This window comes from Gambusia affinis, linkage group LG17 (assembly GCF_019740435.1).
Source record: "Gambusia affinis linkage group LG17, SWU_Gaff_1.0, whole genome shotgun sequence".
Classification (NCBI taxonomy): domain Eukaryota; kingdom Metazoa; phylum Chordata; class Actinopteri; order Cyprinodontiformes; family Poeciliidae; genus Gambusia; species Gambusia affinis.
The window spans coordinates 19,990,765-20,018,533 of record NC_057884.1 but is presented as its reverse complement, the minus strand read 5'-3'; the positions used below and the strand labels follow the sequence as shown (position 1 = coordinate 20,018,533).

Here is a 27,769-nt window from a genome sequence, read left to right as displayed (position 1 = left end):
TTTGACAGCCTTTTTTCCCCCTTATGGTTTCACGAACTGAAGAGCTGAGGAGTAAGAAGAAACTAAGAATAATGTTTCCGGTTGGCTGATCGTGACATCTGCTGCGCACTTCCTGAGCGCCGCGCTAATACTGCGGGTTAAATGGTTAAATCTAGTCGAAACGTTTGCTAAATGAGTAGAAATGAAGCAAACATGGTTGCTTCACTTCCTCTGGAAGTCTCACACACACCCACAAATCTCCATCCTCCTCCTCTCTTGCATCACGCGAGAGGAGGACTTTGCTTTCCTCTCTTTATTATTTGGTGTAATTTGTGACAAAGAGATTTGCTAGTGCTGCTGTGGGTCAGGTGCAGGAGCCCCTAACACCAGTCCTGACAGGAGGAACAGGACAAATTTACGTCAAACTATCTGAGAAACCGCAAGGATTATCCATAAATGCTTGACCTTTCTTTAAAATACAGCTTAGAACAAAGATCTACGATATAATCATTTGTTTTTCCCAGTTTGTCTTGTTTAAAAATAACACAGTGTTAAGTGGTCAGGGTTAAAACCTTTGACATCATGTTGTTTACATTCAGCTTTCTGTTGCATGTCACATCCCAAACATCATTTACCAACAGCTGCATATGACACCAGCAGACACAGCAGCGGCATCAATTCCACAAACGCCCCTCTGGCAACTGTCAGCAACCAGTCATGAGGAGTAAGAAGAAATTAAGAATAATGTTTCCTGCAGGTCTTTGGAAGTTATTTAATATCAGATTGTATTATGTCAAACAGTCCCAACTAATTAGGAGCAAACTGCCTAAAACTATGGTGAAAGGCTTAAAATTTATATTCATGAGTCCCGTGGGCTTTATTGGCATTCAGAGACACTGAACATCGTCACCGGAGCATGGCAACTGAACGGGTCTGTTAAATTATTTGGCAAAGAATTAATTGCAAAACTCAAATTTTGCACAACTAAATTCCTAAACTGAAAAAGGAACCAACTAAAAAGTTAAAATCCAAGCAAATTTGCAAATTGCACATTAGGGAAAAAAATCAATGATGCACAAAATATACATATCTGCATGCATTCATCAAATGTTTAAATAACTTGAATTAAATATTAAGAATATATTCTGATGTCAGATAAAATCAAGATGTATTTTTTGAGATGTGGATGATGTTGGTGTATAGAAATAGTAAAAAAGAAGGGAAAAGCACACTTAGGGAGTAACAGATCCTACAGCTGCACATTTTCTTTTATTGTATTTTGTGTGACATACTTTGCAGAAATGTTCAGAAGCATTGAACATTTTCACATTTTAAAAATGTAACATGCAGCTTAAATAAACCTTTTTGCTGAAGCTTTAGCTACAATTCTTTGTCGTATTTTACAGATTCCCAGTTTTTTCAGAATAGAGAGCAACTATACACATCAGGTTTTCTTCCAGGATTTAACTAAACTTTTTGCATCATTTTTAAGTGTAAATGCCATATGAGTTTTATTTTCAGAACTTCTTGTTGTTTACTTGCTTGATTAGCGAATCTGAAGTTCAAATTAAAATAATTTGAAGCTAAATTTGAACAGGGAAGCCACTTTGCAGTCGCGCTCTCCCTGTGCTGTTTGTCTATGTGGTGATAATATACCAAAATGTGTTAAGCTTCTTTTTAATCTCTGGCCTGTTTTGCAGCAGTGTAATCACAGCTGCTAAAGTTTAATCAGCGTTGCAAGCCGTCAGATACCTTTAAATGAGCAAACTCACACCTAGAAATGGTGTTTGTAAACTGAAGCTGTTATTCACAGCCTCAAATTAATATGCATGTTTCAAGGAGGAAACTGGACTGGTTGAGGATTTGACTAAATGCTGCAACAACTGCATTGATAACTTCTTTTCCTCAAACTATTTGATAGAACTTAAAGTTGGAAGCTCTTTTTTGAGACCTCAATGGCCGGATTTAGTCTTAAGCTAACATTAACACATGGTGGTCCAACTACTACTTCCCCAAAGAAAGATACAACTTAAGTACATATAGTTAGAGTAGTCTTAGGTAAAAATAACATTCCAAGTTTAAGCATCTCACCAAGTTTTGGAAATGTGGCAAGAGGAAAACTATTGGCAGAATGTGTGAAGAAGTATTTTCTTTCTCCAACATTGAATTAATTAGAATAGCAAGAATGGACAAAGTAACTGAACATTAAAAATGTTAAACAAATAAAGCTCACCCAACAACTAAACAAGTTGGGACAACACCAGGAATCGCATTGCTAATGTACGCAAGCAAAGACATTGAGCATAGAAATGTTTTTCAAGATACATTGGTGTAGATTTTTATTCACTGAGAAAATTACAATCCTACACTGCAGAAACACAGAATTTTACCAAGTGTTTTTAGCCTCATTTCTAGTGCAAATACCTTAAAATAAGACAAAACTAACTTACAAATGTCTTTTCAGCCAGATATAGAGGCTATTTTTAAGTAAACAAGACAATTTCCCCATGTAAAAAGTGGAATATTCTGCCAATGGATCTAGTACATTTTCATCAATATTAAGCAATTATTTACTTAAAACAAGCTTCTGTATCATGCTAAAAGGTTACTTCTAAGTTACTTTAGTCTGAATTCATGTGTACTAAGATATTTGCTCTAGAAATAGATTTAAAAAAATACTTGGTAAGATTTTGTGTTTTTTGCAGAACATGCTTGTATAGCTGAAGGTAACTCAGCTTTTGTTGGCTCGTGTTTGTTTGTTTTTTTCTCTCCAGAGTTCAGGAATGGTTTTAATCTAAATTTTGTATTATTTGACTACCAGAATTCATCATTTTTGGGTGGTTATGTTCAGGGTTGCAGAAAAGTTGAAGACAAAGCAATTAGGCAATGTTGAAAGGTCAAAATACCCCACGGACAAACTGTCAGTAAATCAGAAACCTAAGAAAGACGTAATCATGCACACACAGTTGTTCCCAAGGGTCATTTGGAGTCGCCATTTAAATTAACGTTTGTGTTTTTATGACTGCCTGAAGGGAAAAAAAGCCTTTCAGGTATCAATGCTGAACATGTCGTCCAATGATTGTAAATTATTAAAACTATTTCGAAAGAATAAATTTGATCAGCTGCAAAACGCTTCAAAACCCATTTTACAGCTTTATGTCTATCATTTATGACTAACTGTCAAATAAAATATTAAAAATGACATTTCAGATGAGTTTCAGTGTTTTTGAGTTTAAAAAGCTCAGATTTAGACGGTAAAACAGCAGAAAAGGCGTCGTGCCTCAGTGGAAATGATACTTGAAAACAAGCCATTGGAATGTTTTGTTTTTACCTCGCACTACTCTTGAAGACGTTCCTCGACCCAAATGACTCGCAGGACAGATGGGTTGCTCAGTAACTTATTCGTTTGGACTTTGGAAGATTTATAGGCCAGAAATTCCCAAACCATGATCAGAACTGAAGTAGCACACTGGATGAAACTTGAAATGTCTTCAAGAAATTCCAGAAGAAGATCAGTTGCCCTTCACAGCAGAATTTGGTAAAATATGTAATTTATTTATTTTTTTAAAAATAATGACATATCTTGCCGTTAAAAGCTGCAAAGCGACATTATTATTCTGGAATGTTCTGCCAAGATCTGCCCATCCTCTGAATGAATGAACAAACGTGAAGAGCACACGGCCCTGGATCACCATATCTGTCAAACACGGAGACGCTCCCATTATGGCGCAGACATGCGTGGCTTGTAATGGAAGTGGCACGCTGGCATTTGTTGAAAACTTCGTTGCTGAGGGCAACAACAAAATGAAGGCAGAGGTGTGTGCTCAGCTTCAGCCAGCTGTGTCTAACAACATTTCACCCGTCAGTAAGACGGAACGCCTCCAGGACGCCCGGAGGGGCCGAAACGAGGTGCCCCTTAAACGACCCGATCACTAGATTTCAATGTGACTGAGCCGCATTTCATTTGCCTAAATGGTGATTAAAGGTAGAGAAACCACCACATGCCATCTCACAAGATGGAAGAGTGTTACGTGGGAAGGGAGCTTTTTTTAAAAACGTGTAAATGAGTCTGCAATTTGGTGCCAGGAAGCACATTCATAAAAAACGGAGCTGGTGAGAGCTGGATAAATGAGAAATACAAGTACAAGTACAATAGTTTTTTTTTAAATGTTGTTGACTTCTAAAGAAACCTGACATTAAGATTCAACTATATTAGATTTACTCACATTTTGTCCTACAAGAAATTTTCTGCAAATATCTGGTAACCTTCTGCAAGATGCCGATTTCAGTTTTACAGATTTTGTGGATTGCAGCCACAGCAAACAGCTGAAGTCGGTGAAAACTTGAAATCCCATCTAAAACACTTATAAGTGTCTATTTTATTTGTTCAAACACCGAATATGCCTCAATATTCATTAATACACACTGTGGAAACCGTCCTGACTCGTCTGAGCGTCTACAGTCTTCCTAACCTTCAATTTTCAGCGGCAAATAAAACAAATGCCGCTCTTGGATTGGCTGCTTTTCAAATCCCAGCCGCTAGCATGTCAAGTAGCTTCCCAAGCTGAATTACTTTGTTGAATATCTCAGATTAGCTTTCCCAAAAAAAGGTGAATTTTCAGTGAATAAAATCACAGAAACATCTCCAAGTTCTGAACTGCACACTGTACAACTCACAAACATTTATTTTCTACTTTTTTGGGAGAATCTTTACATAAAATATACATTTTGGATAATTTTTCATTTGTACTCAAACTTTAACATCCTCAGTGATTTCTTGAGATGTTGCATCTATTCTGTTGAGTGCACAAATCTCTGCTGTTAGTTTCCGCAAGGTTTTAACTTATTTTTCCTCCAACCACTTCGGTTTTAGTTTCAAAAGACGACAAGACATTTCTCAAAAATCTGACGTCTCTCTGACGTTTTGGAGTCGTGGCTTCTTCCTCTATGAGTGGCCAGTCAGCCAATCGATTGCTACAAACTGTGCTCTTTTTAAATCAATATTTAAAGAGCTGTTTTGTGTCCTTACTGCATTTATTCAAGGTTTGCCAAATATGATCTATCTTTTTGCTCTGGCCAAATGCCTCACCACAGTCCAGTCGAAAAGACATTATGGATGAAGAATTGCCAGTTTAAAAGGCTTCAGCTAATTTGGCTTATATTTAACTTTTAGTACAATAAGACTGCACTAATATATGTCTTTACAGAATGTAATTATTCATCCAAGAAGGTTTTTATTATGACCATTACATTACCAAATGGAACATTTTAATTTAAATCTTTCCTTCCAGCTGTTGCCAAACCCTTCATTGGCCAAACTGCCGCCCAAGTGTTTATAGCACCTCCATCACACTCCATCATTTCACACTGCATTGTATTCTTTGACGCCGAGACTGAACTGTATTTCGGTAGGTCAGCGAGTGCAGGGTTTGATTTCTTGTACAGATCTAATGAGCCGGAGTCGACCGCCCCAAAAATTACAGTTTCAGCTCCCCACATCAGTAGAAATAGGAACGAGCATATGCTCAGAGGACTGCACTATTTTGCTCAATATTACATAAAATCACTAATAACATGTTTGGTTCCTCTGTGGGACTTTGGTAATGAGTTATTCACGCCCACAGAACGTTGATTAATTGAACAGTCTCCGGTCGCAGAACTCTAATTCAGGGTGACTTTCTCCTCCCTTGACAACTTCTTACTTAATTCTATGATTATTTTTCACGCAGAAAGTCTTTGCCTTGCATCAGTGGTATTGGTTTAGTTGAAAGAGTAAGAAAAATATGAATAAAAATGCAAGTGACACTGTTCTAATGACTGGTGGAGAGCTACTGTTAAGGGCCACAGAAAGAGTCATTTGTAGACTTTGAATATTTATTGTTAAAAAGTGCAGAAGCAGAAGGATCGAAATGTCTGGAGGGAACTTAAAGGCAGAACCCCTGGGTTGATCCACTTTCTACAGGGTTCACAGAAACGTCTAATCCGAACCCAGGCACAGCTTTTATACCACATACTTTTACAGTTTTACCCAATAAATTTCACTATAAAGTAGGAATGTGCAATATGGCATTAAATTCATATCATGGTATGATTTGTGTAAAACATATAATAGAAACGAAAAACAAAATCACATACTAATTGAGTAACATGTATGTAACATTTATGTAACACTCGTTTTTGAAGATATTTGTTCGTTATGCTTAAATGGTGTTTTTTTTATGCTGCTGAATATCATTGGCAACCATAGGCAGCAGCATGATCTCAAAAGTGGTTAAATCAAACTTAAATAAGGAAATGAAAACTGTATCTCTACATAGAAAACAATAACTTAAATATAATGGATGTCTGTGTCAAATCCTGCCTTTTCTTCCCAGTGTTGTGACTGGAACTTGTAGTCAGCTGCATTTCTGGTATTGAAGCAGATGATTTGTTTCCAGGTGTTAAAAAGAACTGCTTGTATTTCCTCCCTTCCTCGCACTTTGCAAATCAAATTTTCCTGCTCCCGATCTGAGTGTTCACTCCTCCTCTAGTCTTAAGAGATGGGACCATTTAAACCCCACATTCTTTTTCGCTTTATGCATGGTACACTGGGGTCACACTGAGCCCATGTGCGCTTTTACGAGTTGAGGTTTTCTTTTTGTAGTTTTGGAAAGACCGACAGGCTGTCACCCAGCTCCGACCGTGACATCTGCCGCGCTCCCCCTGAGCATCGTGCTAAAGCTGCTGGAAGGTTAAGAGAAGGCATTCATTGGATTCAGCAAGCTTTACCCCAGGCTCGTCCGGGCGGAGGTTGCATCCCACATGCGCTTTTACCCCTCATTTCCCTGCTGTCTGACTGTGACATCTGCCGCACTCCTCCTGAGCATCGCGCTGAGACCGCAGGAAGTTAAACCCAAATCAGATCCAGATAATTTATGTTTTTGCACCTGCTTTTTTAACGAGCTCTTCCTTTTCTCTCTCATCCATGCTGCTTCCTGCTTCCTCTGTTTTGATACCAGCCAGATATGTCATCGACTAGCATTACTGTGGTTAGCCGACAGATTACAGATTATTATCGTAGGCCAAATTTCTATAATTTCTACCGCATACCATTTATTTCATGCAGTCGTACCGTAAGTGTTGTAAAAATAGATCTATTCTTGAAGATATTCAGGGTTTTGTTTAAGTAATTTTCTGTAAATAGGGAACACATTTCAAAAGTATAATATAATATGTTGTACTATGGCAGGTTATACATGCGGGTACAATAAAATACCATGAAGATGCAGCAAATTACTGTAAAAAAACTGTAACAGTAAGATGTGGGATTCTTAAAAATCATCCTGCAATTTTGTTTGTTCTGGCAAAAGTTAGCCAATAATTTTACTGCGAATAAACCCACAGGTCCCAACAATTGATAGATACTTTACAGATAGACAGAAATCCTGCAACAGATGCTCCGACCAAAAGAGACCCGATCTCAACATTATGCAGTCTGTCTGACACCACATGAAGTGACAGTAGCAGCAGAGACAGCTGGAGTTCTCTAAAGAGCTGAGCCAAATTCACTGAAATGTTTGAAACTACTTCTGTGCACTGTACTTTGAAGACTCTTGAAAAACTGAATGCACACGAGAAATGGGGCAAGAGATGACGACACTGAACTCTGACTTCATTTGTAGTCTGCCCAACGGCAAAACACCTGGCACTGGTTTTGAATGCATCATCACATTAAAGCCGCTTTAGTTTAGGGGAAAGAAATGTGCTTTTCCTGAGATATTCAGGAGCCTAATGAGCATATTTTGCTCAAAGAGCAAAATAAATTTTTAACAACATTGATCTGATGAGGTTTGTAATTATAGACCATACTATTCTCAGCGTTATACATTTTTGTGTTTAAATCAGGGCGATGGTTTGGGAGTAATTCCTGTTTGTCAGGCTGTATCGGTGCGTTAATCCCTCTTTTTCACTCTCCTTGTTTGACAGATTTAGAATAATTACTTTACTAGAAAAACAATGCCACTGTTAGAGAAAAGTAACTCATTTTGAGCAAACCACCAAAGCCTGAATCTACACATTCATAAATAAAGCTCTAAATGTTGGCATAGCTGTACTTTCTTCTCCTAATTTTTTTCATTTATTTAGCACAATTGGCGTATATTGTGTATGTTAGAAGATTACATGATAATTAGGATAAGTTTGGCAAGGCTCCTTAAATCTGCTCTTTCTTTGAGACAGGTGTATCCAATATATTTAATGCACTTTCATGGTGAATAATAGTTAAAATCTGTTTACTGAGCCGTTTGGAGGGCTCATTCTACCATAATGAAAAACTCAGTGGATTATTTTTCTCATTGTTCTTCATCAGAAAATCCTATTTGTATGTATGATGGGTCTTTGTTTTTGCTAATGAATTGCCTCAGTTGTTGCTAAGCTTAAACGATTACCTATTTGGGTTGGCAAGAATGAACAGTTAGTGCAGATCTTGAAGCTACTAGATTCTCAACCAGCGTACTATTTACAACATTTGCTTCTTTGTAAGCTAATTGAGCCAAAAAGTAAAAAATTAAAATATCTAAATGTAAACCGTGGTCTGAATATTTCATGACATTTCATGAATTTCCACCATAATTCTGAAGAGACCGGAGGGACTGATTGATGTAATTTGGCAGTAAACAGATAAAAACTGCATTGATTTGATTGGTAACATAATATTTAAGCACACTTAGTGTTTAGTCTAGAATCTAAAGGGACTCATAAAAAGCTACGGCAGGCCAGACTTGGCCCACAAGCCTCGAGTTTGACACACGTGCTGTAGATGCCAAAATCTACAGCGCAAGGCTAAGCTAGGTCTTATTTCCCTCGAGCACTTTAGTAGCAATTAAACGCTGTTTAAATCCAACATCCTGCTGTTGCTGAGCATGTCAGAAAATCTTGTGAAAGCCTTGATTTTAATTAGGTTAGGTTACTGATCTAATCTAGACAAATCTAGCATGCATCTGCAGCTCATTTAAAAGAAACAGAAGACTAGATTAAATCACTCCACCGACTCTCTGTTGGTCAAAGAATACAATTTAAAATCATACCTTTGGACCCCACAGAGTCCTTTATACTGGATTCCCCCAGAACCAGAGCTAAATAAAGGATAAGAGGTATTATTTAGGGTCTAAGCCCTCAGCAAACCTGAAGTGTGAAGAAACTGATGTCCTTTACTAATGGTGAGAAACACTTTGTTTATGCATCAAGCATAATTTATAGCAGGAAAGGTGATATACACAGAGAGTGACTTAAGAGGAAGGATCTGCTGTTCCTAATGGTGCCATCCATCACCGACCTAAATCACAGCAATCATAAGTCATAACACTCAAGCACAGATAAAAATGCATGATCATGCACACCCATAAATAAACTTGCATGCTGAGACGCCTCATCAGGGATGTGATCGGTTTGCTCCCAGTGTTCATTCGCCGGTCCAGATTTCCTCGGGGAGATCTCGGTGCGCTACCTTTGGACCGCGCCGTTCGTGTCTCGCTTAATGCATCGGCCCTGAAAATTGCTCTCTTTTTAACTTCAAATGGCGAGAGAGCGGCATACTCTCACTGGCCCACTTAGTTGTGGTTGAGTATATCCTCCCCTTGCTGCTGAAACACATTTAGTGCTACAAGAGAGATAGATGGGGAGGTGTAAAGGCCAGACCCACTTCAGGCCAAATCATTTGTTTCTTTTTTCACTCTGATGTGCAGTGATGAGCATAAAAACTCTCATTACTCCACGGAAACCGCTGCTGTTTTTAACCCCTCTGCACTGTGGAGGCAAATCGAGGTAAATGTGACCAAATAGGATTCCACCATATAAACTATTATTCTGCTTTTACAAAGCTGGCATTTCATGTTTGAATGTCTGTGATAACTGGCAGTGAGTCCCTGTTTAGGAATGTTGGCCTCCCAAGTTCGGCCATTTTGGAGGGTTTTCAAACCTGATCATGATTGTGTCATGATGCTGCTCTTGAGTTTAAACTCTTAATGCCTGAAATAAGTTCAAACGTTATTATTCATCCTCAATTTGGTAGATATAGTTATTTGGTTCTAGCAGATCATATTAGATAGCTCCTGCCAGTAAATGGTGCAAAAAGTGCTTCCAAAATGGCTCTTGGTTTGTGTTAAATATGCATCAATAGGCATTAGGGGTGACACCCTGGTTTGAGGTGAGTTTGTAACAACAATCAGGAGGCTAATAACTGGTAACTGGATGATATCTTTATGGATGTTCTCCTTCAGACCAGAACTTATGGTTCTATCAAAAGATGTTTTCATACCTTAGACTCGGTTCGATTTGGGATCAACATTGGTCCATTTTCAGCTGGTGTTATTCTCTTTCACACTGGATTGTGTCAAATGATCGAAAATCTTTCGAAACCATTTTCTCCCCTCACTTGTGGTGGTTCAGCACCAAAACCCACTGAAGGAAATGACTGGAAAAGCTCTTAAGAAGACATTGAGCTCAACTTTCTTCTTCACAAAATGTAAACAGAAATGGAGTGGCATCAGGTTTTAGTGGTTGTAGGATTTCTCTTTAGTTTTTGGCAAAATACCACAAGCCATTTCTCCCACTAGCACTAGACTCATGCCTTTGTTTTGGTTGTATCTACCCAGAATGCCCTGCGTTGTAGTCCACTTCCTGCTTGGCGTTCACATATGCGCTTGAATCGACCCAGAGTTCTTTTTTGGTCTTCACCAGAGTTTGATTTCGCATTCACAGCTCCTCAAACGGATTGGACTTTCTACACACACGGACTGGAGTCAAGCAGGTTCCTGAACCACCAAAGCAAACTATTACACCACCCCCACCATGTTTTGGAAGACAAACATCTTCCAAAACATTTCTACTTCTTTCTCATCTGTCCACAGAGTATTTTTTTTTTAAATAAAACTCTTGGGAATCATGGAGATGTTTCTGGTTCTGGTTCTGGTTTTGGTTGACGGCTGTCGTTTCGTTTTCCCAATGACAGAAAAGTCTTTGTGACTCTTTCCAGTTGATCATTTTTTCTCACGTCTTTTTGACTCTACTCCATGTCAGTCGGGTTCCAGACAAAATATTTCTTGGTTGTAAACCTCTGACAGCAATAAGGGCTGGGCGTTGCTACGGAAACTGGATCAGGTTATTTGAAAAATATGGTTAATTGATGATTTAACAATTAAAGTGAATATTGTTTCACATTGCCAGTGACTGAAATCCGCTTTATTTATTAACTCGGGCTATCCCAAGTCTGATATTAAGTATTTAACTGTGGGAGTTAAAAACAGAAACTGAAATGTAAATGCACTGCACTCACATTAATGGGAGGAAAAAAATGAGACCTTATAAAATGATCAGTTTCTCTGATTTTGCTTTTTATTTTTAGATGTTTGAGTAAAATGAACATTGTTCTTTCATTCTGTGAACTACTGACATGTCTCTGAAATTTCCAAACAGAAAAGTAATATTTATTTGCAGAAAATGAAAAATGGTCAAAATAATGAAAAAGATGCAGCACTTTCAGACCTCAAATAACACAAGTTCATATTCATTTAGAAACAATAATCCTAATGTTTTAATCAAACCAGGAGGTTTCCAACGGGGTTCAGTTCAGTCGTCTCTTGATTTTTTTTCCAGGGCTGTTAAAAAAGCATCTATAGTTCATTAGGGTGCCTGTAGACAAGGTTTAGCAATACAGTAACATCTTATTATTTTATTATTGATAACCCCCAAATTTCTAAATGCTTACATTGCAAAGTTAGCATTTCAAATCGAAGTCATACAGTATAAAGCGTTGCTGGAGGCAAAATAGTGCCCATGCTGTCAAGATTATATATTCATGTATTCATGCTCTCAGCACAAATATTAATCTGGGTACTATTATTTATGCATTTGCAAAAGAAATGGAAATGCCAAGTAAGGAAAAGTATTCAGTGCGTTGCATTTTATCATATCACCTTCCAGATGTTTGCGATGGTAACCATTTAAAGCCTCTGGTTTTATTTAAAAGGGCAATCAGGATAATGGATGATGTGGGATTATTCAACAGGCTTTGACCTAGCTGTAGCTAAGAGATCAACATTTTCCTTTTTGCTTCTACAATCTAAAAACAAAAGAATCTAATTTCTCTAAATTAACATTTATTGTTTTTTTTTTATGAGAAACAAGAAAAAATCCCTGTTTGAAGTCATAATAGGATTAAATGTGTGTTCTGAGAAAGAACTAGAGATTAAGAGGAACTGTAAGTCGGTCTGTTTTGCAGGGATCAAGAGCTTAAGCAGGAATTAGTTTCCATGAAAAAAAAGTTTTCATTTTTTAATTATTTCTCTCGTCTGTGAACATAAATTAGCCTCCTCAGATAGCGTTTCATTTCTGTAATTTCTTGCCTGTGATATTTATGAAGATGAGAGCTGTGCCAGCGACAGATGAAGATAAAAGCGCCTCAGATCAGACATACACCTTGACGCTGTAATCATTTCAGCACAACCACAGAACATGCTACGTTAATATCGTCAGATCAAAGATGGGTCTTGCTTGTCTCATTAGCCAAAAATTTCACAAAGAATTGACACAATCAGTCCAGCTCTTGTTGTCTGCGTGTTTTCTTTTGGTCTGTGGGGGGGGGAAGGGGAACATCAACTTTACTCGGAGGGGGCGGAGAATCGGAGCAGGGCGATGGGGTCCCTGAGTGGGGGAACAAGCTTGAGATCTTAGTGAGAGTGGCAGGCATGCAGTGCGTTTGTGTTGCTTCCATCTGTCTGGACAAACAGGAGATTAATTACATAAACTTTGGGCTCATGCTAATTACTAACCTAATTAAAAGCACATTAAAGATGTTAGAGGGGATGGAACAGAGTAGAGACAGGGACGTATAACCTGTGACAGACAGAGATCCATGCAGCAGGAAACCTGCTACATGGATTCATTAATGTGCCAAATGCTTTTCAGTTCAGACAAATGAACAAACTCATTTGTTCTGTTTTTCCACAAAAAAAAAAAAAAAAATACATGAATAAGATTACACATGACTTATTTTATGAAAGGAAAACATTATCCAAACTCATGTGTAATGGCCTCCCTTGTTGAATCATGAATTAACTGTATCCAAGTTATGATTACTGCCAGACATGCAGAGTAAAGAAATCACTTCAGGCGAGAAGAGGTGCTGCTCTTCTTACCTCGTTATGAACGTCATTAAGGAGCAGCTCATAACTGTAAGCAGTTCCCAGCTAGCTGCAGCTCTTTTACAATTTTGAACATGTTGGTAATTTGTGGGACATTACTGACTAACCTTTGACAGTTTAAAACGGGTCAAAACCCCAGTTGATTCAGAAGACAGGAGTGGTCAACCATCCACAATTATTCCATGAATGATTCATTCAGTAGCTCACAAGAAATCCAAAGCGCTGCAGGCCTTACTACCCTCAGTTAAGATGAGTATTCATGATTCAACAATAAGAGAAAATGAGCAAAAACAACATCGATGAGAGAGTTTAAAGGCAAAGATCACTTCAAGACGAAAAACAATAACAATGTCATGATGATCTCAAACTTTTGGGGAAATATTCTTTAACCTGATAAGACAAAAACTACTTTGGACGGGCTTATATGATTTAAACCATTATCTGTTGAGACAATGATACTGTTTGCTGTTACATACGGTAGCTTTTAACACTCTACATAAATTTAGCCTTAGATGTCACAAATAAGATCTACTTTGGGTGCAGTAACTGTGTAATGTACCGAGTGTCAAGCATGGTGGTGGCAGCATCATGCTGAGTGTGCCAAAGAAAGTTGAACAATCTCAACTTCAACTTCACTTTTTTTAAAAGAAGAACTACTGTATTATTTAACTACACATTGCCAAATTAAAACTTTTCCATTCTTGTAAATGAGCGTTACATGGTTGGCATAGCAACAGATCCTAACGACGTTTTTAACTATTTAGACACATTTTTTTCAGTATTAACTCCAGGATTTCAAGTAATGTCCTTAAACTCAGGGCACTGTCTCTGTAATGAAATCTTGACCTCTGACCCCTGCAGGTAGACACTCCGTAACTCTACAAAATGATTATTATTACAAATAGATTTATCTTAACCCCATTAGTGCATCTCAGACGTTTTTTTTTTTGTTTTGTTTTTGTTGTTTTTTGTTTTTGTCGCATAAAATTCTTGTAAAACCTGCATGGATTCTTAAATCTGCCTTCTCGCAAAACTTATGGATCCGTTTGCCTGTTGTTGTCTAGATTATGCTCAATGCTTAGGGAGGAACGAAGGCGCCCTCAACCATCTCCAACTGGCACAAAATGCTGCAGCCAGGCTCATTACCAGAACCCAGCGCTGAACCCGTCACCTCTGTGCTCAGGCTTCTTGTTACGTTTGGCAGTGATTCTAAACCCTCACACACATCCTCAGCCTGTAATGGTCTTGCCTCTGGCTGCCTCTCAGACCTATTGACCGGGAACGCTCCCAACCTGACCACTACCATCTCCACACGATGCTCTAACTATTCCCAGGTCAGAGTTTACGACACCAGGATTTTAGAGCTGCTGTTCCACGAAGCCTCTCTGCTGAGTAAACTCAAGCTTAGTGATTATTCAGCTCCAGCGTCTCCAAAGTTGCATTTTTAAGGTCTTTCCTGTATATTCATTACGCCTTTGTTTTTGTTGCAGTCTTGTAAACCTCATTGCGACCTAAACCACTCACCCCTTCTTGTAAAACACTTTATAACATCATTAAGATGTTTTTGCAAGCAACGGATCAACTATCTGTTTAGTGTTTCAAGAACTGCATGTACAATAAAATGCTCTTTATTCACCCCAAAAATGTGCAAAAGTAGTTACTTTTCGGAAGACTACAGTACCTCGCAAAAGTGTTTCCCATTAACTTTTGTTTTACTGGTAATTTTTCTGGGAGATAAACACAAAGTAGAGTGTAAAGAAAATGTCTGGCAAGACATGCACTCCTTATTACACAGAAAAATGTAGTATAAACAGATCAGATGGGAAAGTGGATGGTAATTCCAAGACCATTGGAAAAAGATCTGCCTCCTCGGTGTTGGGGACAAGGTCCTGCCCCAGATCGGGGAGTTTAAGGGTTCCACATATGTCACCAAAAGTGCCAAAATCAGCTTTTATTGACTAGTGATGACTGTTGTGTCATTTGGTCAGTGAGTCATTCACCTGCTGAACTCGGCTCCAGGTCAGTTCGAACTATTTCTGTGCTGTATAATTGGTCAGAAGTTTGTTGCCTTGTTTTATTTATTTAGTTTATTTGTATAGCATATTTGTCAAGTGCTATCATCACACATCAGATTGTTGATTATTGTTTCATTTATGATGTTTCAAAAGTAACTCTGAACAGCTGGGTTTTTAGTCTAGATTTAAAGCAACTCAGTGTTTCAGCTGTTTTGTAGTTTTATGGAAGTTTGTTCCAGATTTGTGGTGCGTAGAAGCTGAGTGATGCGTCTCTCCATGTTTGGTTCTGGTTCTGGGGATACAGAGCAGAACCAGAACCAGAAGACCTGAGAGGTCCAAGAGGTTGGTACAACAACAGCAGCAGATCTTTAATGTATCGCGGTGCTGAGGTGATTTATGAACTAACAACAGTATTTTGAAGTCCATTCTCTGAGCTGAACAGAAACGAAACAGTTTAAGGATGCTAGAACTGGTGTGATGTGCTCTGTTTTCTTGGTTTTAGTCAGAACGCGAGCAGCAGCGTTCTGGCTCAAATGTTTAATTTTTTTATTTTTAGACAGGCTGTAAAGACACTTGCATTAATCGATGCATCTAAAGATAAACGCATGGATGAGTTTTTCCAGATCTTGCTGAAACGTTAGTCTAATCCTGGAGATGTTCTTCAGGTGATAGAAGGCCGACTTTGTAACTGTCTTTATGTGGTTCTGAATGTTCAGGTTGGAGTCCATCACTACTCTCAGGTTTCGGGTCTCATTGCTGGTGTTCAGTTGTAATAACTAAAGCTGTTGTTTGACTCTAGATCGTTCCTGTTTAGGTCCAAAGATAATAACTTCAGTTTTGTTTCTGTTCAGCTGGAGAAAGTTTTGGCGCATCCTCACATTTATCTGTTCTAAGCATCTGTTCAGTGATTGGATGTCAGTATTTCTCTTAAACTAGTCTACTCCCACTATCTGGTTTATGTATCAGCAGGAGTCATGGATACTTCTGAGGAACGAATATCTAACGCAGTGAGGAACTGTGTACATTTGTACAATTCCTCACTAAATAACTACCATATTAATAAGACAGGTGAATGATTAATACATCTATGTGACTGCATGTCGACTGTTCAGATTAAGTACGAAGGAGCCTTTAAGAACCTTGTTGTAATGTTCAGAAATAAGGGAAAAATAGATTGGGAGGATATGAGGAGTGGGCTGCACAGTGGCGCAGTTGGTAGAGCTGTTGCCTTGCAGCAAGAAGGTCCTGGGTTCGATTCCCGGCCCGGGGTCTTTCTGCATGGAGTTTGCATGTTCTCCCTGTGCATGGTGGGTTCTCTCCGGGTTCTCCGGCTTCCTCCCACAGTCCAAAAACATGACTGTCAGGTTAATTGGTCTCTCTAAATTCTCCCTAGGTGTGAGTGTGTGTGTGAATGGTTGTGTGTCTCTGTGTGTCTTTGTGTTGCCCTGCGACAGACTGGTGACCTGTCCAGGGTGAACCCGCCTCTCGCCCAGAACGTTAGCTGGAGAGGAACCAGCAACCCTCCTGACCCCATTAGGAACAAGGGTGAATAGAAAATGGATGGATGGAATATGAGGAGTGCTGCAGCGATGCGAGGAATGTACCGGTCTGTCATGGTGAAGAAATCTATTGTCCTCATCTACGACCCCAAGCTTTGGGTAGATCATGGATTCAAGAGAGCAAAGTGAGTTTCTGGGTTCTGGGTTGGCTTTTGGACGCCTCGCACTGGGAGGAGACCCAGAGGAAGACCAGGACAGAGTTGGCTGGCCTGGGAACGCCTTGGGATTCCCCCGGAGGAGGCAGCCCAAGTGGCTGGAGGTTCCTGCCTCCTCAAATAAGAGAAAGATGAAAACAAAAACCTGTTAGGAGCTGGAGAAGACTTTAAACAGTGGTGGAGGTTCACCTCCAGCGGGACAAGGACCCTGAACATACAGCCAGAGTCACAAAGGAATGGCTTAGATCACATTAGTGCCTCGTGTTACAACGGCCCAATCCAAGTTGCTAATTCGATTGAGAGTCTTTTGCGAGAGCAGAAAATTGCTTTTCATAGACATTTCCTATTCATCCTGACTGACCTCAAGCTCTTTTGCAAAGATCTGTATTGTTTAGAAGTTCGAAGCTGTTAAAAACAAACCCCCAAAGAGTGGGAGCTCTCATTGTAGCGAAAGTGAGTCGTTGCTTTCAGCACCATTCAGATTTTGAATAATTAGGTGACTTTTAAGGACAGTGGACTGGCTGAGTGGATTATTTAGATATCAAAGCAAAATGTTTTGAATATAAATGCACACAGTTGTTCATTTTATGGAAAATGATTTTTTTTTTGCACCACTGACACAAAGACTTGCAAGACAAAGCGGTTTCAGCAATCATATTAAATCTGATAAAATACTTTAATAAATCATCTCCATAAGATTAAAAGAACACATTTTTTATTACTTGATGGGAAGATTTCTTTTTTTTTATATCTGCCTGTTTAACGTTTGTGTGCATCTGCATTTGCTGTGATTTGCTGTCACACAGATTCTCTTCCGTACGACACTTTGTGCTGCTGAGTTTTCCTCGCTCACTTCTACCTGAGAGGGAGATAAAGGGTTGATTGAAGACTCCTCGGCCCATTTGATAACGCCTAAATCAAAGTTCTGCTCAGGGAGCGTTCGCCTGAGCCGTTCGCCGACGAGATGTACTTCAACACTGACAACAATCTCAGCTTCAGCAGAGAAAAGCTGAGCCTGGGACAGTTGGGAGCATATTTGAAAAGCTTTCGAGACTGCTTAAGTTGAGCGTTTGTGTTGCTAAATCAATAAGGACTTGTTGCCATGTCACAGTGCGGTTAAAAAACACTCGGAAAGTGAGCAGAGTGCCGCTCTGTCTGCTTTGGAGTGCAGAACAGTTTGAGGCTTGTAAGCTGTTGAATGAGGGGGAAATGTCAAAATGTTGCACTAATTTGCAGCAACATTTTAACAAGCGTGACTCGTCCTGTGGGGAAATCCTTGACATTTAGATGTGTTGGGGTTGCTCACCCGTCAAGATGCATAATTGACTCTTTCTCCTGAATTTATTATATTCTGTTGGAAAATTAGTTCCTGAAATCAATCCATTGTTCTCTGATTATGGAGATGATGCTGAACATAAATTACCTGCTTTGCCTACTTATCGATTCACCTGGAAGGTTCCTTTGTTTTTTAATTGATAAATATTTTGTATTGTTAGCACTTCTGTCATTTGCCAACCCTTCAGATCTCCGGGTCACTTTCATTTAGCATCTTCAGGCTCATTTCATCAAACGCTATAACTTTTAATTTTTCTGCTGTCTCCACAGAAACACAGCTTTTCACGAAGGTCAAGAGTTTATCTGTTTTCCCGCTTGATGCAGACAAAACGGATGGCGTTGTTTTTTTGGGTTTTTTTGTAACATAAACATCACGTTGCAGCCGTCTTTTTCCTAAAAAGCTGCTTGTTTTATGTCAGATGTAATGAGAAACATGAAGTTTCACGTTCGTCTCGTGGACCGTGGGTTTGTCTAGCGGCATAAAGTTGATCTTATCAAGGGAAAAAATAATATTAATCATGATTTCACAAGAGAGGCAAGTGTATTTTGTTTTTATTTAATTATTTTTGAACTATAAGAAAATTTATTTGAAAATTTGATACACTTTAAGGTGATGTAATTTGCACGTTTTTGTACTTCCATTTGGTTTTCTATTGCTTCTAAAAACAGCCAAAGTGCTTAAAGAAAACCCCACCCAGATAGTTTTTGGCATTAAGTTTCTGATTTTTGGTGTCCGGAAAAGTTACCCGTTTCAAAAACTTCCTAAATGTGGCGTCACATCTCAGCAGGCACTGCCCCTCACCAAGTAACTCCAGGAAAGCCAAAACCAAAACCCAAATTGAGCTCCGGTTTTACCGCTGCATGCGCTGTACAACGGCTGCTGGAAAACACAAATGTTTTCTTATTTCTTGTGCAGGAGCCTCCACTTCTGCTTTTCAAATTGTGCATCTGTTTGCAGCCATTTTCATGTGCAAGTGTAAACTTTCAGTTTGGGGTCGGGGGGAGCGGGGGCAGCTTATTTAGATTTAAAGTGACAAGACGCCCTAAAACAGATCAAAATAGGCAGAACAGAGTAGATTAAAGTCTCATTATCTAAGAATGATTTAGTACAAAAGATGTTTTGGAGAGCCCATCTGCTCAAGGAAGACTTTCTCACGGCCCTCTGCAGTATTTACCGAGCTACTTGCTGATCGTCTTTTTGCCCATTGCCCCCTGCGCCGGCTAACTGTTCTGTTCCTGACATATTCTGAGGTCACATCTTGACCTTTGGCCCTCCTTTCGGTGGCGGATCGGCTGGAATGGGAGAAAATAGATTTTGCAGACAGGCGTGCTTCGTGTAGGCAATGAGTTGAGGTCAGGATTATCTGCAGCTGACTGATTTATTTACCACACGGACACAAAACCAAAACTCGGATCAAATAATTATCTCCCCGGTGTATTTCATTACATCTATTGCGTTTAGCTGCTTGCATCTATTTTTTCCAAAACATTCAATAGGTCTGGCGCGGTGACAATACGCGTCTCATTATAAAACTGTTATGGGTGAAAAATTAATTGAGAGAGTAGAGAAGAGCAACATTATTAAAAATTAGAGAAAAGAAGGTCAGAGCAGAGAGCATGAATGTGGGATTGTTAAGAGTGAGTGAGGGAACGTTGATGGATGCTCTTATTTTTAAAGCTTTGTCAGTAAAAACAGAAAATACTTTCTCTGTCTCAGTGACACTTTGATTCTTTTATGCCTTTTACACTTTTCACACTTTTTCACGTCGTAGTTTTAATGGATTTTATGAGGTTTTTGTGACAGATGGCACATATTTGAGAAGAGGAAGGAAAATGACACTAATACACATTCACACCACTTTAACCTAAAAAAACATAAGTATGTTGAAAACAAAAACTAACTAGAGGAATTAGCTAAGATACGGTACAGTCATTCATTCATCTGTTCAAACAATATGTCAGAAAAGAATGTCCAATAATCATTACATTTTGTAAGGAAATTGACATTTTATCACAGAAACGATCATATCATACGTCTAAATTATTTAGTGCATCTTAAAGTCAGCAAAGTTCTACTGTAGCTTTTTCTGGGGCCCTCTAAACTCCAAATTCACAAATCCTCAAAATTCACACAAAATCAACAGATCCCACATTTATTTCTGGTTTTTACGGCCAATCTTTCTCAAATTTGATCAAAATCATTGGGTTTAATTGATTTCTACCTCAGCCTTACTTGATGTCATGTCTGTGACAGACACGGCGATTAATAAAAAGTCACATTTGACATCAAAAAGTAGTGCAAATATTGTAAAAATGCCTTACAAATATTCTTAAATTAGCACCACAAAATCTGTGATTTTGATTGAAAATAAAAAACGTATTAAATGTTGAAACCAACAGCTGGTGCATGATATTTGGACTGTTTATTTGATTTTATTAATACATTCTGGAACCACCGGCCCTTTAAGAACATTCAGATTTTCCATGAGGCCCAAAATGAAACTGAAGCGTTTCATTTTCTTATTTAAATTTGTTGATGTTTTTTCTGCAATATTTTAAAAACGTTGCTCAAAATTTGCATGAAATTTGCAGTGGAAACGTTGCTTTTGACTCAGTAGTTTCGCCAAAAGTTTCACCAAACTACAGTTGGAAGTTTGAGGAAGAGATAAACAACAAACAACTATTTTTTTTTTTTTTTTTTTCCATTTTCACTTCGGAAACTTGTAAAGCCATGAACAAATCTCCAACTTCTTGATGAATACGTTTTGTTTTGTGCTGGTCTCACCGGTGAATCCCGCAGGCAGGCGATGCTTTTGGAGATGCTGGGTTACTCTGAAACAGTGGCTTTTCAGATTCCAGCTGTTCTAAACAGACGTGACGTCGTGTAATTGAAATTTAATCTACAGCTTTCTCTTACATCCTGTCGGTACGTCGGACCACATGGGAGTTTATCAACCACTTAATTGCTTATCCTTATTTGCATTGCTGGCGCTGTCACAAGCCCACTGTGCTGTTATCAAATCACCTGGAACTGCAATTAATTTCCCATCGTAACCACCAGCTGCGCGGCGTTAACGGCGTTCTGTTTTTCTTTCTTTCCTTCCTGCTCTCTGCAGAACGAGTACACGTGTCCACGCCCCCTACCTGCTGCCTGGCTGGGAGATGTGCCTACAATCCATTAACTCTCAGAGAAAAGGACTGTTTGAGATGATGCAACAAATCAAAGCCCGTCCCGCGAGCCCGCCAGGATTCCTCTCTCATCGCTCAGATTGGAGGAGACGCCACAATCGTCCTCCATGCAAACGGATTCAAGGCAACAATCCATCCAGTGGAAAAAGAGGAGATAATGTGGTGGCTTCTCTCTTTTTTCTTAAGATTTTATAACATCTTTTTTTTATTTCTATTATTTGGTCTTTAGCGTTTCTCACAAACACACGCACCGATGGTTGAGGATTCCTGTTGTGCGGACTAATGAGAGCCAAGGGATGGATACAATAAAGATGGCCGCCCACTGCAGGGACCCTAACGGCTTATTGTCTCCTTCAGGACAACATGGCGTCGTACGAAAAGGACAAGCTGTTCCTGCAACACAGGGGTGTGTAATTTAAAATGGGTTTCCATGTTTTCAACTCCTGTGAAGCATCATTATATAATCTTTCAGTACATTTTTTTAAAAGTAAAAAAGAAAAGACTAATCACGAGCTGCAATGGTTCCTCACAGAAAGTACGAAAAGAGGAATCTGCTTTGGTTGTTTTGAAGTATTTTGTTTTGTTCGGAGAGTTTTCTAAATTCTTTCCAAATAAAATGAAATTTCAAGGATAACTTTTAAAAAGGGAGACAACAAAAAACAAAAACAGAAATGAGGACAGATGCTCCAGTCAAGGACAAATTGTGATTTCCAGAAGTTCTGCTGTTGTTAATGTTGTGTTTTTATTTTCTTTAATTTTATTTTTTAAGAAAAAAATGTGTGTTTGAGCAACAGATACCAAAGAGCCAAATGAATCCTTCTTTACTTTTGGCTCACCTTAACATACAGGCGCATCTCAAAACATTTCTGTATCAAACAAAAAGTTAATTTACTTCAGTGAATCTGGAGCATTAGCTTCAGAAAGTCGTTTATTTCTGTTAGTTGTGATGATTACAGCTTACACCAAATTTAAACGAAACATAAACAGTTTCCCAGAAAGTTAAAAATATTACACAGGATCTTTGAGAAATATGGATTTAAAACAGAACTGCTATGGAGTCAGACTAGCGACTTGACAGTTATCCAGCATCCTCCGTGAATCCAAGCAAATTAAAGTTTAGTGGAAGGACAAACTGCAGTAGAAAAAGTTCTAAAAGCATTTAGCATCTAATTAGTTTATATAATGTATAATCAATTGATAATTATATAATCAAATGATAATTTATATTTTTTTAAATATAAATACATATATATTTAAATACAAATAATTAAATATTTTAATTTAAGTTAAAATATAACTTTTTTTAAACTTCTAAGTAAGATTTATGAAAACGAACAAAATTAACGGTAATCCTCCCAAGAAAGTGGTTATCCATTTTTTGTGGGCAATTTGTTTCCCACTGCATGTTTTCCTTCCACTAAACTTTCCCCCAATATGCTTGGATACATGACTGAGTGGCCAGTTTCGTATATGACAAATTGTGGCTTATCTTCTGTCTATTCAGAGAAGTAAAGGGACAATGTGGAAGTTTGTGGATGTTTATGACATTTCTGTAATAGCTTCTTTTTTAAAGGGAGATTTCAGGTAAGAAAATGAATTAGTCATAAGGCTTATTTATCAAAATCAACAGAAATGAAAGCTTGGAATATGTCTTACGCGGTATTACTGAAATAAATAAACTTTCAATGAGATGCACCTATAGTTCACGACAAATCTGGTATTTATTTTCTTTACAGATTAAATATTAAAAAAAAGGCCTCAACGCCCTTCCGGTCCAGCGGTGCTCTGCTGCTGAAGCTGCTTTTCTTTCTTTTCTTTCTCCTTTTTTCCTCCTCCCCTTTTTTCTTTGCATCATGTGTGCAACGTGTGTCTTTGTGAATAAACAACCTTGCAGCGGCAGGAAGATCTTGTCGGAAAGAAAACTCTCAGCACTGCTTTACATTGTAAAACTTTTCTTAAACCAGAATTAATAAAATAAAAATAAAAAATCATGCTTTCTTCAAAAACAATCACCCTGCTCGCCCCCCTTAAACAGACTGCATAATGTTGCTGTGCACGGTTCTGCGTGGGCTTGTGTTTCTCTTTATTTTTTTATTTTTTATTTTTATTGTATTTGAAACCCACTGAGTCGTGGATTGTTTTAACCTGTACTCTTTCTACACAAGATGAATAATAATACTTTTTTAATGTAAATCTCTACTTCTTCTTCTTCTTCTTCTTCTTCTTCTTCTTCTCCCCATTTGGATTTGTTGCGGTATTCTTTGTTCACTTTCAACAGTATGTTTTATAATTAAAATGATGACTTTACTGGTGAGCAATAGTAACTGGTCAAATTAAAAACCTCCATTGACCCTTTTGTGTGTTAAAGATCCGCATGTCTCTGTTCTCCTCTGTGAGTTTCATGAGTCTCTCTCTCTCTCTCTCTTTCTCTCTCTTTCTCTCTCGTCGGGTTTTCCACGCAGATCTCCCATGAAGAGGCTGTCAAATCCGCATTAGCCTCATTAATTTAGAGAGCAGAACATTGATCTCTGTTCGACCGGTCTGTTCACGGTGACACTCGTGGCGGGCCCCTCTAATTACGCTCCCCGTGTACCGAGCTGCGGGTCGCAGGAGGGAGCCGCGCTCGGATCGTTTCCTCCATGTTTGCTGTTCTTGGAACATGTCAAGCTGTCGGCTCACAGGTCCAGATGGCCAATCTGTCCAGCGCCCTCTCCCTCTTTGCTTGCGCCTCTCCACCCACAATGCATTGCAAAAGTATTCACACCTTTTAGGTTTTAACCACAATGTGTTTTGTTGGGAGGTTCACGGTGCTTTTCCAACAGTAAATATCAGAGTATTAGTGCCATGATAAGAGAATAAAACACATAAAATTACAAGAATGTCCTAAAACTATGACAATAAATTCAAAATGTAAAACTGTAGCAAAAAGTATTACAAAAACAGCCATGCAGAAATAAAGCAGTATTATGAAAATAAAGTTGTACAAGAATAAAGTCAAATTACGAGAATAAAGTCGTATGAATAGTCAAAGTAATAGTCATAATATTGCAAGAATAAGTCAAAAATGATAAAGTATTAAGTTTTACAAGCATAAAGTTGAAATAATATGAGAATAAAGTCGTAATATGAAAGTGCTAATGTTACAAAAATAGTCATATAAACAGTCAAGATGATGAAAAATGACATAGTATTGCAAGAATAAAGTCAAAAAAAGAGAATAAAGTAGAATATTGCATTTATTCTGATATTATTTAAACTTTATTCATGTATAATTTTGACTTTATTCTCATAATTACGTTTTTTTTGTTGTTTTCAAAACCAGAAAAGGCATTTGTGAGGTGGAAGGAAAATAAAGTTCCCCAAAATAAAACAAACATCTCTCAATAAATCGTCTGAAAACAGAAACACATTGCAAACTTGAGTTGGTTTATTGCATAAAATACACAAAAGTTTGTGTTTGTAATGTGAAAAATGGGAAAAGAAAACAATGTAGTTTCCTCTTGAGGTTTTTAATTTCATGAAATCATTTCTCTCTGCTCTTTCTTCCCTCCTCTTCCTCCCCATCGATGAGTTCCTTAAGTATCAGCTCACCGACGCTACTAAAGAGCCATGAGTCGCCATCTACCCGAGCAAATGGCTGCACTTTTAGAATCAGCCACCTATAAAATCGAGAACATTTTCTATAAAAAGTGTAATAAAAGTACATTTTATTGCAGGTCTGTCAGACTGCAGCAGTTGGAGCTGAAAGTACTTTAAAAAGCCAGACGGGTTCTTAATGTTTGTGTCAAGGTTATAAAGTTCTGCTCCCACACTGGAACAACACCATAAATGGATGTCTTTGACTTTTGCTGCAAAGTGCTTTGATAGAAATTTAGCTCAGCCGAAAATTTGTGACCCTGAAGTATCCGTAGTAAAAAGTAATGCTGAATGATTCAGGTTTTTTTTGTTTTTTTTGCTTAAGTCATAAAAATCCAGCGACTGAGCATGATAGTCATAATTTTACGAGAGTAATAACAAGAGGTAACTAAAAATAACAGGAACTCAGCCACCAAATTTACATAAAATCATAGAACTGGGTCTGGAAAAGCTGAGGATCATGATACATGAAGGTCGCCTTCATGTATCATGAAAGCATACGGAGCTCCATGACTGACAAACTGCACTCAAAAAGGTCCATAAAAATATAAATGAGAAAGTTTACAGAGGAATAACTTATACAGAGTCCTGACTTCAATCCAGTTGTACACCTCTGGGATGAAAGATTGTCCAACATCAGTGTCTGACCTCATGTATGTGCTCCTGTTAAAAATGTCTCATTTCTGAAACTTTTCTTCCTAGCTTTTGTGAGCAGATCTTCCATTGGACCCAAGATCCTTTGAGTGAAAGCAGAGGAGTGCATACTTTGCACAGTTCTCTGAAAAGCTGACCTTAAACACTACTTTTAGAGTTAACTGTGTTGGTCTTATTGAATTAAAGAAAATTAATTTGACTTTGAAGATTATTTAAGTAACTTTAAACTAGTTTTTTTCTGAACCAGTAAATTGGAAATAAGCAGAAGCTCTGCAAAAACACAAAATCTTACCAAGTAGTTTTGGTTTGGCTTCTACTGCAAATATCTAAATACGTTTAAAATTAGACAGAAACATTATTTTACATCAATAATCCCTTAATATTGATGAAAACGTTCGAGTTTCATTGGTAGAAAAGTCCACTTTTCGTTGCCTAGCAACCCCAGCCACGCCCAGGCCGTCACCTAGCAACCCAGTTCTAATTCCATTGGCAGAATATTTCATTTCTGACATAAATTGTCTTGTTAAAAGTAAATTTATCTACCAATGGAACTAGAAATTACTTTTTCATCAATATTAAGGAATCATTGACATGAAACAAGCTCCCATATTTTCCTGACAATTTATGTTTAAGTTATTTTTTTTTTCACTAGAAACGAGACCAGAAATGCCTGGTAAAATTGTGTGTTTTTGCAGAAGGAAAAACACATCTCAAGCAATTATGACACATGCAAGAGAATTCACTTTGAATTATTGAATCTCCTGTTTCCACAAATATTTTAAGTCAACGCACACATATGCACCCTGACCAGGTTTCTCACTGTAAAATACATTTTTAGTTTTGAAATCTTGACAAAAAGCAGGCGACTCAAGAAGTTATTAAAAGACAGAATTAGAAATATTCATGGGATGCCAGCTTTGTAGAGCGAAAAGGGGTTTCTTCTTTCTTACAAGTTGAATGAACCTGTGCTTCAGATATTTCCCGATGTGTGCCTTTTATCTTCCCGTGTTTCCCCCGTCTCCCTCCGCCTCCATCCTCCTGTATCTGTCTTATCCTCCGCTGTTCCCTATGATCTCTGCAAATCAGTGTGGCTGAGCCGCGGCAGCACAGACAGCGCTGTTGTCTGCCTGTGAGCGGACCTCATGCATAATTCATGACGTTTAGGCTCCCAGTTGACCTGAGTCCAAACAGTTGGCAGCCCACAATACTCGCACAGATAGACCCCAGGAAGAAGATGTATAACTAAAAATGAAACTAAACTGATTTAAGATTCATCAAGACACTCCTGACACACTGTAAACAAAGCAACCCAGATATCGTTTTCATCCGACGTCTCGTGGAAGACAACAAAAGCATGACTTACGACGTTCCAGGAACTTTGAAGTTAACACGGTAATTTGCAGGGCAGATAAGAGAAGTTTATTAGCAAAAATTTGAAACGAACAACAAGTAAGTCAGCAGGAAAAATTCAGACGTACAGACTTTGTGGGAAGAGAAGGCAAACCTTGATGTATGTTGTTTTATCTGCTGGAAGGTTTTTCTGATTGGCAGGAAAAAAAGCAAAACAACCCGTTTCGATTCCCCGTGTTCCTCCTCCTACTCCTCCCCCTCCTGCTGGCCTTCGCTTCAAACAAAATGTTCCTCTAATAACTTTACCCAACATCTCTGCAGCTGACTCACAACAGATTCATTCTTTTTATGGAAGCCGCAGAAATTTGCTACAGCACTCCAGGTTGGTGCCATTTCTAATCACCTCTTTATTTATTTTTTAAATCTTACTTCAAAACGTCTCAATTTTTAGAGTGCGGATTCCACTTTATCCAAAACACTTTGCCCACCTCTATCAAACATGATATTTCAGGAGAGAACAAACTTCTACTCGTTCTGTAAGCGTTTGTCATTTTTTAAAAACCAGTCACATGACAGGAGAACTGTTCATCAGATCATCTGCTTCCTCCATCTGCTCCTAAAATACGGACAGAAAGGTTCATGTGGTGATCATTTCGAACACCGTCGCTGCCAACCAACTGCTGCTCTGTTAGCACGATTTATCAAGTCACATTTATTTT

General features: G+C 38.4%; 1 protein-coding gene across 4 annotated transcripts in view; it reads left to right on the top strand.

Annotated features, from left to right (window-relative positions):
- lrrtm4l1 (leucine rich repeat transmembrane neuronal 4 like 1) overlaps positions 1 to 23,756 on the top strand; it is a 105,646-nt gene extending 81,890 nt beyond the window's left edge. For 3 of the 4 annotated variants that reach the window (XM_044144858.1, XM_044144855.1, XM_044144857.1), the window contains one exon: positions 21,338 to 23,756. In XM_044144858.1, the coding sequence (XP_044000793.1) occupies positions 21,338 to 21,403 (66 nt within the window). In that variant the 3' untranslated portion in view covers positions 21,404 to 23,756. The remainder of the gene's footprint in view (positions 1 to 21,337) is intronic. The other variant, XR_006373361.1, reaches the window with a different exon arrangement.
- The last annotated feature ends 4,013 nt before the right edge of the window (positions 23,757 to 27,769 follow it).